The sequence below is a fragment of the Mobula birostris genome, chromosome 2 (genome assembly GCF_030028105.1).
Source record: "Mobula birostris isolate sMobBir1 chromosome 2, sMobBir1.hap1, whole genome shotgun sequence".
In the NCBI taxonomy this organism is placed as follows: domain Eukaryota; kingdom Metazoa; phylum Chordata; class Chondrichthyes; order Myliobatiformes; family Myliobatidae; genus Mobula; species Mobula birostris.
Genome location: NC_092371.1, coordinates 47,879,158 through 47,894,599, shown reverse-complemented (window position 1 = coordinate 47,894,599; position 15,442 = coordinate 47,879,158). Strand labels below are relative to the sequence as shown.

At 39.7% G+C, this 15,442-nt stretch overlaps 1 protein-coding gene across 1 annotated transcript; it reads right to left on the bottom strand.

Annotated features, from left to right (window-relative positions):
- Positions 1–9,491: 9,491 nt before the first annotated feature.
- On the bottom strand, positions 9,492–15,233 carry LOC140186315 (tumor necrosis factor receptor superfamily member 6B-like). The gene is made up of 4 exons (XM_072240429.1): positions 15,157–15,233; positions 14,039–14,426; positions 13,327–13,521; positions 9,492–11,432 (listed from the first exon to the last, which is right to left on the bottom strand). Exons 1-4 carry the CDS (start codon positions 15,166–15,168, stop codon positions 11,155–11,157), a joined length of 873 nt encoding a protein of 290 aa, XP_072096530.1. The 5' UTR covers positions 15,169–15,233; the 3' UTR covers positions 9,492–11,154.
- Positions 15,234–15,442: the final 209 nt, after the last annotated feature.

Here is a 15,442-nt window from a genome sequence, read left to right as displayed (position 1 = left end):
GAAATGAATTCTCCTCGCTCACACTACTCGGCTGAGAAGGAATTCACACAACCATGCTATCCAAAGCCAATACCTTACTCGCGAAAATCTTTCCTCACCATACAACCAGTATGTCTGGGAAAAGCAGCTCCCAGTACTTGATGTTTGTCTTTCTAGAATATTGTAACTCTTATTTTCTACTCTATATGTGCATAATGACGTCTCCGTTCTCTCTTAAAGGCACAGGCAGCTGTTTTATCATTCATCACCATCATCATCAGTTGCTATGCCCAGTTTGAGCTTTGACTGCCATGGCGCACACACTCCTGTTTCGGGTCAAGTGGATCAATTCATTGGTATTCATTTCCAGTTCTCTGGCTGCTGTCTCCATCATCATTTGTCTTTGTCTTCCTCTTGCTTTCTTCCCTTCAATCTTTTCCATAATTACCGTGCATTCTAACTCCTCTTTCTGTTCATGACATCCTCGTTAGATATTCATTTCGTCCATGATATTCTTTGCATCCTCCTCAAAAACCACATCTGTGCTGCTTCAATTCGTTTCCTCATGTTACTAGATATTGTCCAACATTCTAATCCATATAACATAACTGGATAAGTAGTTTTATCATTACCGGGATGAATACATAAGTGCACTTTTAACAATAAAAAATAATGTTCAACAGTCACCTGGTTACATTTATATCTACTGTGAATGCCTGCAAGAAAATGAATCTCTGGGTTGTATATGGTGACAAATATGTATTTGATTATAAATTTATTTTAAACTTTGAACGGTAAATTTGAGTCCTGACGAAGGGTTCCGGCCCGAAACGTTGACTGTTCGTTTCCACGGATGCTGCCTGACCTGCTGAGTTCCTCCAGCGTGTTGTGAGTGGTAAATTTGATGATTTTGGTAGAATCTCAGATAGTGATAAGGACGCATGTAGGAGTAAGATAGATTAACTGGTTGAGTGGTGTCACAACAAAAACCTTAACTCAAAGTCAGTAATCAAGAAACTGATTGTAGAGTACAGAAAGGGGAAATCAGGAGATCACACACTAGTCCTTTTTGAGGGGTCAGTGGTGGAAAGGCTGAGCAGCTTCAGGTTCCTAGGCATACACATCCCAGTGGAATTAGCCTGGGCCCAACAGCACATGGCAGAAGGCAGATTAGTGGCTCTACTTTGTTAGGAGTTTGAGGAGATTTAGTATGTCACAAAAATGCTCTTATGAATTTCTATAATACAGAGAGCCTGCTGGTGCTATGGAGCCTCCGATGCACAGGATCGCAAGGGACTACCGAGGGTCCTAGACCCAGCAGCTCCATCACACACACAAGAAGATGGCATCCATCATTAAGCACCTTCACTGTCTAGGACATGTCTTCCAGTTGTTATTATCATCAGGCAGGAGGTACAGGAGCTGAAGACCCACACTCAACAATTTAAGAACAATTTCTTCCCCTTCAACATCAGATTTCTGAATGGTCCATGAACACATGGACACTTACCTCATTCCTTTTGTCACACTATTTATTTTTGTAATTTATGGATTTTTGCACCGTACTACTGTTGCAAAACAACAAATTTCACCTAATAGGTCAGTGATAATAAATATAACTCTGATTCTCATTATGATTCTGACTGGGATGACCCCTTTCACCACCAGCCTGGTGAGGACCTGGTGCTTTTTGTTCAGATGTGGTGATAAAGCATTCTGCAGATGGCGAGGACAGTCTGCTTAGGGAATTATGTTCCTTTTTATAATGCAGTGACCAAAACTCCATGCGTGGTCTAAACAGAGTTTTATAGAGCTGCAACATTACCTTGTGGCTCTTGAACATAATCCCCCAACTAACGAGGGCCAACACACTTTCTGAATCACCCTATAAACTTGCATTGAACACACACAAAATGCTGGAGGAACTCAGCAGGCCAGGCAGCATCTAGGAAAAGAGTACAGTTAACTTTTTGGGCCTAAACCATTAGGCAAGACGGGAGAGAAAATACTGAGGAGTAGATTGGGGAGATGGGGGAGAGGGGAGAGAGAAAAACACAAGGTGATAGGTGGAGGGGGAACGGTGAAGATAAGAGCTGGGCGGTTGATTGGTGAAAGAGACAAAAGTCCATGGAGAAACGAAAGGGGGGGGGGAGGAGCACCAGAGGAAAGCAATGGGCAGGCAAGGAGATAAGGTGAGAGAGGGAAAAGGGAATGGGAAATGGTGAAGGGAGCATTACTGGGAGTTTGAGAAGTCGATGTTCATGCCATCACGTTGGAGGCTGCGCAAACGGAATGTAAGGTGTTGTTCCTCCAATCTGAGTGTGGCCTCATCTCGGCAGTGGAGGAGGCTATGGATGCAAATATCAGAATGGGAATGATAAGTGGAATTAAAATGGGTGGCCACTGGGAGATCCCACCTCCAACCTGATGACATGAACTTATGGTATCTTTTGACGTCAGAGGTTCTTGAACCTTGCCATCCTTATCCTTGATCTTCACGGAATCATGCTAGTTCTGAACCTTAACCAACTGGCCTTTTAAAGACTTCCACTTGTCAGATGTAGAGTTGCCCTCATACAGCCACCCTATCTAATTCTCCATTTCCTACTTAATACTGTTTTAATTGTTGTTGTTCGTCCTTCGTAGTCGAAGATGACTATAGCTTCAAAGTCAAATGGGAGATTGGTGGCTGTGGGTCCGGAGGTGACTGATGAGGCCAATCCGGGCCCTGAAGGCTCGCCTACATGTGGGACACAAGTGGGTGGGTGCTGTCGCGGCAGTGGATGCTGCTCGGGCCTTGCGTACAGCACGCTTTCGTTGCACCTCAATGATGCGCCTGACTTCAGCTGCACGGGCTCCTGTAGTGATCTTGCTGCGCCAAGCTGGACGGTCGAGGGCAAGCGTCTCCCATGTGTTGATGTCGACACCCAGGCCTTTGAGGGACGCTTTCAGGCAGTCTTTGTAACGTTTCTTCTGCCCCCCGACTGAGCGCTTGCCCTGACACAGTTCTCCGTACAGCAGCTGCTTAGGCAATCAGCTGTCTGGCATTCTGACCACATGTCCAGCCCACCTGGCTTGGGCTTTCAGCAGGACGGTGTAGATGCTGCAGAGCCCAGCTCGTTTTAATTAGCCCTCTGATTTAGTACTTTCACCTGAAGACCAGCCTTATACTGATCCACATCTATCTTAAAACTAACTTAAATACGCTTGCTATTCCCAAAATGCTCCCTCCACTGAAAATTCACTCACCTGGCCATGATCATTCCTCAATAGTACAGCCCCATCTCAGGTTTGAAAATCCGTATGTTGTTTTGAGACACTGCTGAATGTACCAACAAATTCTAGCCCATCTAATTCCTTGGCACTAAGGGAGTCGATATAGGGAAGTTAAAATCACTCATACCAACAACTCTTGTCACTTTTACATCTTTCCATGATCTGCCTGCAATTCTGTTCCTCTAGCTCCCATTGGTTATTAAGAGGCCAATAGTGTAACCCCATCGTGATGATTGCATCTTCCTTATTCCTGACTTGTACTCATATGGCCTTGCTGGATAATCCCTCCAAGATACCTCTCTCTGTGCAGCCATGACATTCTCTCAAATCAGTAAAAAAAACTTGCACTATTTTTACATATGGATGGCATGCCCAAGACATCTATTACCTGGAACACTGAGCTTCCAGACTTGCTCTTTTCTCAGTTTCTATTCTTTCCTACCATGTCTAAATCATTCCCTCTGTCCACCACCCCTCCCATTGCTCAGGTAATGCCTTACAACTCCTGCTGCAACTGCAGCTGTTGAGTAATTAAATTAAATCCGCTGTGATTCAATGTTGTGAAACAATGAAACATGAAAACCTCCAAGGAGGTTGAATACTTTTAATAGGCGCTGTAAATGTAGATCTTCATCCCATTCCCCTGTCTGATTTGAAAGAACTGTTCACAGTTGCAATTAATATGTACATTACTGGCTTTCACATCTAATCTTCAAGTTTAAACCCATGTTGGATGATTAAGACTTGTCAAGACTCACAAAGTACCACAATTCAAAATGCTAATAGTTTATTAAAACTGAATAAACACAAGCTGTAATGTGACACATTCCACTACAAATAATATTAGAAAAGTCTACAAGTTATTTGAAATGAAATATTGTAAAATGCCATTGCCTTACACAGCCGTTGTACTCCATATATACATCCTTAGCTCTTGATTGTAACTGACTGAATCTTACTTATCTCTAACTTGAAATATTACACAATTCCAACCATCACTCAAAGAAGATTGATCCTAGAGATGAAGATTTACTGTGTTCTCAGTTTCATTGAGACATGGCTCACACTGGACACTCTGGATATGTAGGTAAGACCTGAGGGCTTCACATTACACAGGATGGACCAGAATGCTGATTTGAAGAAGGCAAAGGGGGAGGGTCTGTATTTCATGATAAACACTTTGTGGTGCTGGGATGCAGCAGATTAATTACACTCTTGTTCCCCCGACCTGGAATGATTAAGTTCTACTTACCAAGAGTATGTTTAAGTTCTGATTAAGTTCTCCTCAATCCAAAGGCCAATGCTAAGCGGGCACTTGAAGTACTGATTGCAGCCATTAGCAAACAAGAAACAGCCCACCCTAACACCTTTCACATCATTGTCGGGGACTTCAATCAGGCTTGTTTGAAGAAATCTCGGCCCAATTATCATCATCATATAACTTGCAGTACCAGGGGTCCAAACACACTCAACCAATACTAAACTACAAATAGAAATTCCTACTGTTCTGGGAAAGTGGATCACTTGCCTGTACTCCTTCTACCTGCATATAGGCAGAGGCTAAAGAGCAAGGCTCCAGAGATAAGGATAACAAAGGGGTAGTTGTGGGAGGCAGAGTAGCGGCTACAGGATTCCTTTGAATCAGTGGCCTGGGCTGTGTTCAAGGACTCATCAGAGGATGTAAACGAATACACCATGGTTGTCACAGACTTTATAAAAACAGTCATAGACAAGTATGTCCCCACAAAATCATACAGGGTCTTAACCAACCAAAAGTCCAGGATGAACCATGAGATTCGCAATCTGCTGAGGGCCAGATTGGTAGCATGCAGGTCTGGCAACCAAGTAAAATACAAGAGGTCTAGCTATGATCTCTGGAAAGCCATTTCACGTGCAAAGTGTCATTCCGGATCAAATGTGAATCACTGAAGGATGCTCCACAGCTGTGGCAGGGTTTGAATGTTTTTAACTCTTATAAGGTGAAAGGAAGTGACATAGGTGACAACAAAGTTTTTCTCCCAGATGAGCTCAGTGCCTATTCTGCTACTTTGACTGTCAAAACGTGGAGGCACCTTCACAAACTCCCACAGCCTCTTACGACCCAGTGCTTTCAGTCCGTGAGACCGATGTGAGAGCATCCTTCAAGGCTGTGAACCTACGGAAAACATTTGGTCCAGATGGGGTACCTCATGGAGTATGAAAGAATTGTGTTGATCAACTGGCTGGAGTGTTCACTGATAACTTTAACCTCTCACGTTGGTAATCTGAGTACCCAGCTGCTTCAAGCAGGCTTCAATTAGACCAGTGCCTAATAAGAATGTAGTAACCTGTTTTGATGATTATTGTCCAAAAGCACTTACATCCACTGTAATGAAGTATTTTGAAAAGTTGGTGATGAAGCATATCAAACCCTGCCTGTGAAGCAACTTGGATCCATCCCAGTTTGCCTACCAACACAACAGGTCAACAATAGATGCCATTTTATTGGCTGTTTACTCTACCCTGAAACATCTGGGCAGCGAAGATGCATGCATTAGGATGCTCTTCATTGACTACAGCTCGGCATTCAATATTATCACCCCTAAAAAACTACTCATTGAGCTTCAAGACCTTGGCTTCAATACCCCTTGTGCAGCTAATACTCGATTTCCTCACTTGCAGATGCCAGTTGGTTCAGATTGGCAACAACTTCTCCTCTGTGATCTCCATCAGCACAAGTGCACCACAAGGCAATGTGCTTCGTCCCCTGCTCCACTTGCTTTATGAGCGTGTGGCTAAGCACAGCTCCAATGCCATACTTAAGTTTGCTGACAACATCATTGTCATTGGCTGAATCAAAGGTGGTGATAAATCAGCATGGAGGATTGAGATTGAAATCCTGGCTGAATAATGTCATAACACAACCTTTTACTGAATGTCAGCAAGACCAAGGAGATGATTATAGACTTCAAGAGAAGGAAAACAGAAGTCCATGAGCCAGACCTCATCAAAGATGGAGAGGGTAAACAACTCTAAATTCAGAGATGTTATTATTTTGGAGGACCTGTCCTAGACCCAGCATGTGAGTGCAATTACCAAAAAAGCCTGGCAGAGCCTCCATTTTTAGATGTTTGGGAGGATTCTGCATGTCATTTAAAACTTTGCCAAACTTCTATAGAAATAGAAATAAGGTGGAGAGTATATTGACTGCTTGTATCATGGCCTGGTATGAAAACACCTAGGTTGCTGAATTGAAAAGCCTCTAAAAAGTAGTGGATACAATCCAATTCATCACAGGTAAAGTGGTCCCCACCACTGAGCACAGCTACAAGGAGCAGAATCCATCATCAGGGACCCCCACCATCCAGGCCATGCTCTCTTCTTGCCGCTACAATCAGGAAGAGGGTACAGGAGCCTCAGGACCCACACCACCAGGTTAAGGAACAGTTATTACCCCTCAAACAGCCTGCTCCAGAACTGGAGGGCATAACTTCACTCAATTTCACATGCTCTATCACTGAACTGTTGTCTCATCAATAGACTCATGTGCAACAAATCTCATGTTTTTGACATTTATTGCTATCTTATTTATTATTACTATAATTGTTTCTCTGTTTTTGCATCAGTTTTTGTCTTTCGCACATTTCTGTTGGGTGTGGTCCTTCATTGATGCTATTGCCCAGATATCAGTAATATCCAAGTCACAGTTTTCCATGTGTAACTCCAGACAATGCAAAACCTCATTCAAATGAGCCAAACGTCAGCACAGGCATGTCACCGGATACCCGGCAAGAGTGGAAAGCTCAGCTGGCTTTCTTCCTCCCTTTGCAAAGTTGCATTCAACAGTTGCTCAATTAGTTTACTAAAACCTGGAATAAGATCAAGATCTTCCATTTGCGTATAATTTGCTAATACTTTTGTTTTAAACCCTTGGCCTTTAGACCAAGGGGATTGAGTAATTCCAAACTTAAATGACACTTCACCAGAAATGTTCTTGTTCATTTTTTAAAATATTTCTCACCTTTGCCTTTTCAAGTATAGAGACCATTATTTCAAATATGTGCTCTTCATCGACATCTTCTTTCCATTTCGTTAACAGGGGGTGTAATATTACAAACATCATGTTCTTGTCCTCCGGTAATATTTGCTTATGTATTTTCCGAGCATTGTGAATTGAAAGTAAATTAAGAAACTTAACAAGCTTCTTTTTTGTGATCCTCTGATAGGCGACGAACTGAATAAGTGCTTCATTGCACACTGTTGAAGAAAGGAAAACCAAGATTGAGCAATTTATTCAACAACCTATATTGGTATTAAGCTATTGATATTTCCAGCCACAATAGACCTTTGTCTTTTCCTTTCTTGAGAAAGTCACAAGAAATGAAAGTGCCAAGAAAAGTTCTAATTGGATTTCGTTTTAAACTCGAGACTTGAGTGGAGCTAATACTATGGAGGAATGTACAATACAGATCAATTAAAACAACTCTCATGTTAAGCAAAATAAATAATATCAGTTCAGCTATATTCAAAAATTTCATTGTAGTTCTGCTTATTGAATGGAGTTGATGGAGAGGATGAATGAAGAGGGAAAGTATATTTCTCTCCTTTGTTTCTTCTGCTGGTTCTCTTGAGCTCAGTTATTTGTTAACCTGAGCTTTATGATCTGAATGATTTTAAAGCTGTGGTTGTTATATTGTGCCTTTGAGTTGGAAGGCTGGGGTTCAGGTCCTATTCCAGAAAAACTTGCACATGCTGCCTGCAATAGCAAAGAAGGAGTGTCCTTTCTGTTGGGTGTGCTCCTTCATTGATTCTGTTGTGTTTCTTGTGTTTACTGTGGATGCCTGCAAGAAGATGAATCTCAGGACTGCACTTGGTGACATATATGTACTTTGAACTTTGACAAATAGGTTATCAATCTTGTGCTCAATTTCTTACAGGTTAGTGTAACTACACTCTCCAACATCTTTATTACAACATAAAAGGGTCACACTCACTACAATAGACATCCCTGCCTGGTATAATTTATGTTAAATTTCATATAATTTAATGAATTGATGGATTTCATTAATCCATGACATTAATTTCAAAGCTTGCAGAGAGATTTAGGCCAGTTAGAAGAGCGGGCTGAAAGATGGCAGATGGAGTTTAATGCTGATAAATGTGAGGTGCTACATTTTAGTAGGACTAATCAAAATAGGACATACATGGTAAATGGTGGGGCATTGAAGAATGCAGTAGAACAGAGGGATCTAGGAATAATGGTGCATAGTTCCCTGAAGGTGGAATCTCATGTGGATAGGGTGGTGAAGAAAGTTTTTGGCATGCTGGCCTTTATAAATCAGAGCATTGAGTATAGGAGTTGGGATGTAGTGTTAAAATTGTACAAGGCATTGGTAAGGCCAAATTTGGAGTATTGTGTACAGTTCTGGTCACCAAATTATAGGAAAGATGTCAACAAAATAGAAAGAGTAAAGAGGAGATTTACTAAAATGTTACCTGGGTTTCAGCACCTAAGTTACAGAGAAAGGTTGAACAAGTTGGGTCTTTATTCTTTGGAGCGAAGAAGGTTGATGGGGGTACTTGATAGAGGTATTTAAAATTATGAGGGGGATAGATAGAGTTGACGTGGATAGGCTTTTTCCATTGAGAGTAGGGGAGATTCAAACAAGAGGACATGAGTTGAGAGTTAGGGGGCAAAAGTTTAGGGGTAACATGAGGGGGAACTTCTTTACTCAGAGAGTGGTAACTGAGTGGAATGAGCTTCCAGCAGAAGTGGTAGAGGCAGGTTTGATATTGTAATTTAATGTAAAATTGGATAGCTATATGGACAGGAAAGGAATGGAGGGTTATAGGCTGAGTGCAGGTCAGTGGGACTAGGTGACAGTAAGCATTCGGCATGGACTAGAAGGGTCGAGGTGGCCTGTTTCCGTGCTGTAATTGTTATATGGTTATATGGTTAATTGTTACAGAGGAAGATCTGAGCCCATCAGCACCTTGAAAAGATCTTACTCATTCTGTCACTTGTAAATTGACTTGAAAATTATGCTGACAGTCATATTACAAAGGATCTGTGCAGCAGGCAAATAAATCATAGTCTTCGATCTCTATGAACAACTCCTATCAGAGATTCATATCCAGTTTCTTTAGAAAGTTCTGATTCTTCAAGCATCTATTTTTAGTTAACGTAACTGACTGCACCTTTATCAAGCGTCTTTCAAACTGACATGTAAAAGCAAAACACTGGAAAAAACAATGGATAAAAAAATATCTGATTTTTATTTAGAAATTCTTGAAACACACTGTCTGTTATAGCATATCTATAAATATAAATGTCGATAACTTAGTGGCAGCTTCACAGTTTTGCATTGTTTCAATATCCAGTCACAAGTTATTCACATGTTGTCTTTAATTCAACTAATATAAATTAAATTCCAATGTCAAGGTATCTTAAAATAATATAGAACAACAAATACTTTTCAGGATCAAATGTTTGAACAGATTTCCAATGATTTACTGTTTCCCTGTAAAATTCATTGGCTGCAATCTTGTTGAATGCTCTAATGGTATACAAACATAATTCCTGAATGACCTCAGATTCTATTTCTGTGCAAAATTGTTTCTTCATCCACATAAATATTTTCATGCTCTTAAATTTTTAAAAATGATTTTACACCTTTCCCCTTCATTTTTGGTGTTCATTTTATTCTACTTTCGGTCAAATTAAGTATGATAAAAACTACTGATTAATTGCTTTCTGCTGTCATCTGGAATTCTTCTGTGCAATTAGTCAGCCTGGATAAGATCAGAACTAACTTTGGATCCTCAGAAATTGAAGGCTGAATAAAATTAACATAGGGGTGGTAGAGTACGTGCTAAGTGAAATGTTAGACTGATGAGTAACTTCTTTTGATAGTCTATTATGGGGAAATTCAATAAATAGCTTTAGAAAATTAATAGACATATTTCCAGCGGCATGGCCTTCTATCACACCATTGTTAAATTCAATTATTGTTGAACAATTATTACCATTGACAAATCCTTATTTAACAGCAAAATATCTTGAGTTATTTACAACAGCATGAGCCAAAAATTGACACCAAAGCAAAGAAGCAGATTATCTAATTGGTGAGATATACAGCTATTTGTTGTTGTTGGATAAAGGGAGCTGCATATGCTTATAAGGCTAGACTTACAGGAATATAGAATACTTGGAAGCTTGCAGCACAGATAAGGAGGAGTAACGTCACAAAACAATGGGGGAAAGAAAGAAGTCAGGTTTAAAATCAGGCTTTCTTTAGTGCCCAACATCACAGAGCATTTGCTGCCAGTTAAGATATAGGCAATAGAGTTTTTAGATCAAGATTACAGAGGATAGAAAATACAAGCCTGACCAGTGAAACATTGTAAGAAATAGCTTGGATCAGGGCTTCAGTAGCAAGTGGGTGAGGTAGGAAGTATTAGAGAAGTTCAGGTTCACTGCTTTTCTAATTCCAATAGAAACATGGTGGAATTAGAAGGCCATCCCAAGGTCAAAATGACATTTGAGTAGTCTCCATATTCTCTTCCTATTCTCTCAAATTTCTCCCCTTTTACAACATCGGTATTTGCTGAAGTAAAATTGCCTAGATATCAGTAATATCCAAGTCACAGTTTTCCATGTGTAACTCCGGACAATGCAAAACCTCACAAATGAGCCAAACTTCAGCACAGACATGTCACAGGATACCCAGCAAGAGTGGAAAGCTCGACTGGTGTTCTTCCTCCCTTTGCAAAGTTGCATTCAACAGCTGCTCAATTAGTTTACTAAAACCTGGAATAAGATCAAAATCTTCCATTTGTGTATAATTTGCTAATACTTTTGTTTTAAACCCTTGGCCTTTAGACCAAGGGGATTGAGTAATTCCGAACTTAAATGACACTTCACCAAAGATGTTCTCGAACATTTTTTAAAACATTTCTCATCTTTGCCTTTTCAAGTATTGAGACCATTATTTCAAAGACATGCTCTTCATCGACATCTTCTTTCCATTTCATTAACAGGGGTTGTAATATTACAAACATCATGTTCTTGTCCTCCGGTAATATTTGCTTATGTATTTTCCGAGCATTGTGAATCGAAAGTAAATTAAGAAACTTAACAAGCTTCTTTATTGGGATCCTCTGATAGGCCACAAACTGAATAAGTGCTTCATTGCACACTGTTGAAGAAAGAAAAACCAAGATTGAGCAATTTATTCAACAACCTATATTGGTATTAAGCTATTGACATTTCCAGCCACAATAGATCTTTGTCTTTTCCTTTCTTGAGAAAGTCACAAGAAATGAAAGTGCCAATAAAAGTTCTAATTGAATTTCATTTTAAACTCAAGACTTGAGTGGAGCTAATATTATGAAGGAATGTACAATACAGATCAATTAAAACAACTCTCATGTTAAGCAAAATAAATAATATCAGTTCAGCTATATTCAAAAATTTCATTGTAGTTCTGCTTATTGAATGGAGTTGATGGAGAGGATGAATGAAGAGGGAAAGTATATTTCTCTCCTTTGTTTCTTCTGCTGGCTCTCTTGAGCTCGGTAATTTGTTAATCTGAGCTTTATGTTCTGAATGATTTTAAAGCTGTGGTTGTTATATCGTGCCTTTGAGTTGGAAGGCTGGGGTTCAGGTCCTATTCCAGAAAAACTCGCACATGGTGCCTGCAATAGTAAAGAAGGAGTGCACTGCAAGAAATGCCTTGAAGGAGAGATGAGGAATTACACAGAATCCAGGTCTATGGATTTTGTCTACACTTCTCACTGCTTCAATAAAGCAGCCAACATAATCATAGACCCCACCCACTCTGTACCTTCTCTCTTCAATTGTATCCTCTCTTCCACTGGGCAGAAGATACAAAAGCATGTAGCATTAGGCTCAAGGACAGCTTCTACCTACTGTTATAAAAGACTGTTGAATGGCTCCCTAGAATGTTAAGATTAATTCCTGACCTCAAAATCTACCTCATTATGATCTTGCACTTTATTATTTACCGACACTGGAGAGAAAATTCAAAAATGTGAGATGCAAAGAGACTTGGGGGTCTTTGTGTAGGACTCCCCAATGGTTAATTCGCAGGTTGAATCTGCGATATGGAAAGCCTATGTAATGTTAGCATTCACTTCAAGAGGATGAGAATATAAAACTAAGGATGTAATGTTGAACCTTCATAAGGCACAGGTGAGGCCTCACTGGGAGTATTGTGAGCATTTTTGGGCCCTTTATCTAAGGATGAATAAGCGAACATTGTACAGGGTTCAAAGGAGGTTCACAATAATGATTCCGAGATTGAACTGCTTATCACATGAGGAGCGTTTGATAGTTCTGGGTCTGTACTCACTGGAATTCAGAAGAATGAGGGGAAGATCTCATTGAAACCTAATAAATATTGAAGGGCCTAGATAGTGTGGATGTGGAGATGATGTTTCCTATGGTGGGGGAATCTATGACCAGAGGACACAGCCTCAGAATAGAGGGATGTCCATTTCAAACTGAGATGAGGAGGAATTTCTTTAGCCAGAGAGTGGTGAATTTGTGGAATTCATTGCCACAAGTAACTGTGGGGGACAAGTCATTGGGTATATTTAAGGCAGATGTTGATAGATCCTTGATTATTCAAGGCATGATGGAATGCAGGGAGAAGGCAGGAGACTGGGGCTAAGAGAGAAATAGCAGCGCAGACTTGATGGGCCAAATGCATAATTCTGCTCCTATGTCTTAGGGTCTTAAGATAATTTTGATCAGAAAAACTCTGTTACTGGATGTTTAAACTGTTCATGCAGTAGCTGCTCTATGTAATGAGCAAGAGAAACGTAAGGTCCCATTCATGACTTTTTTTTAATCTCATAAGTTTGTGGATGGTGCTTGGAGTATTCCTGCATTTTAACTCTTACAAATATATACTGAACTACAACAAAGTACACAGAACATCCATCGAGATTAATATTTTGATTCTACTGACCTCACAATGATAGATTCTGATTATAGAGAAAATATTTCATTGCATATTGGATATTTAAGGGAATCTAAGTATTATAATGCAAGAGAGAATTACATACCTTTTTTATTGATAGAACATCCAATACCTTTCTTGCAGGGAGTACACAGAGTGTTGTGATATCGGTTACCTGGGACGTTAACCACTAAACCTTCATCACATTTTGTGTGAGCTTTACAAGGTTCTGAACTAGACCATGTTGAAGAGAAAAAGCCATCAGAACATTGTTCACAGATTGTGTCTTCGAAAGCCGTTCCTAGGAAACACAAAACACATGGGTCCAGTTATAACTCAGGAGAAAGGAAATTCTTTTTGGAAATACGTAATTTTATTGAATACTCTACTTGGTATTCCAATCTCAGACTAACACATTTGTGGTCTATAATGAATTTAGGAACCCCATTATTTGGCACATAAGTAGAATAAAAAAGAAAATTATTCATTTGTTTGAACATAATCTCTTATATACCAACCCATTACATTTCACTTTACAAAAAAACATATATATTCTATAGGTTAAAATGACAGCCAAATTCAGCTTTAATTCTGAGAATACATTAACACGTATTGATTTAGCAGTGGAATTCTGTCTTCCGGGATAAGATCACTATCTGTACATATCTTTACAGTTTCCCACACATCCTTATATAGCAACTTATGCACATCATGATTTCCAGATAAAAATAAATGTATTATATTTCCTGAAAAGAATCCACAGGTATCAATACAACAGGTGTTAGATAAGGATCCATTAATGGAGATATTCAATTTACCTGCTTTAGTCACGCCAGAACCAGCGGGGCACACTTTGTGTTTCAGGCAGAATTCAAACTCTAAGTAATAACCAGGTTTGCATTCGCAAACTCTGTTATGTGTGGAGTTACATTGCTGCTTTTCGTACTGATGCTCCACACAGAAAACGTTACAGTAACGACATTTCCGAAGATAATTCCAGTACTGAGTATAATGCAAGTCTGGGCAGGACCCACATATTGTTGGATGTGAACTGGTACAGTGCTTTTCTACAAACGTCCCCGGTGGGCACTTCTCACATATCACCAGCTGACCAGTTATTTCATCTGTTCTTTGGTAAGTAGGTTTGACTTCTAACAGAACAGCTGAGCTTGAAATAATTCCTCCGAGTGCAATACAGATGAAATACTGTAGAGGAAATTATAATCAAGCAATTATTCAATCTATCATTCATTGCCATTACATCCGAAATAATTTTAGACAAAATACCCCTTTTGTTTGCCTGTTTTTAGAAATTATAACACTTCAAAATGTACCAAAAGCAATCAGCCGTTTCATTCTCCAATAGACACACAGCCGAATGGCAGCTTGGTTCAATGAAGTACAACTCAGATATGTAAGTTATTAAAGTTATTAATACTTCAGCATTAGGGTTTCCGACTTAAGATCCTGAAAATTAGTTGACTCCAAACATTTCCACACCATAAGCACAAAACCTGCACTATAAGTCCAAAAGAATTTGACTAGCTGGGGCTCTAAACTAGGGATGACACCTCTGACACACTGCAAGCTCTCCAAACAAGAGGTACTGCAGACTTTGATCGAGCTGTAAACTTAATCTGTTTCACGAGCGGAATTACACAGATAACCACCAAAATCTTTGACGCGCAATTTAAGTAATCTAAGGCACAGATTCTCCTACCAGCAATATAGTTCAGCACATAATTGATTATATTGAAGACAATATAAGAAAGAAAAATGTTTATATATAAAAGACTTTCAATTATTAAATGTAGGTAAAGTTGCTAAAAAAAAATAGGAACAGCATGACACTTTAAACGTTTCCGAACTACGGTTTAAACATTTGTGAATGCAGAGTCAACAGCAGCGAAACCATTCACAACCTTTCATCGCTTACCTTGAAGAACATGTTTGTTTGCTTGGGATTAGTTCAACTATTGAAGACCCTGATATTCGCGTCATTTATAGTGCTGCGATTACGTAAGGAATCATTCATTGCGAAATCATGACATTTCATAGATTGAAAGGAAGAAGGAAATGGTTGGTGGGATTTCCAGTATTCCTATAGTTTACTTTAAAAAAAAATCACTTTTTGGGAACCGGTATCAAAAGATTACAAGAGTGACCGCGCAGTTATAATTCCTGGAACATGACTGGTCTGGGTCTAAGACAAATGCTCGTCA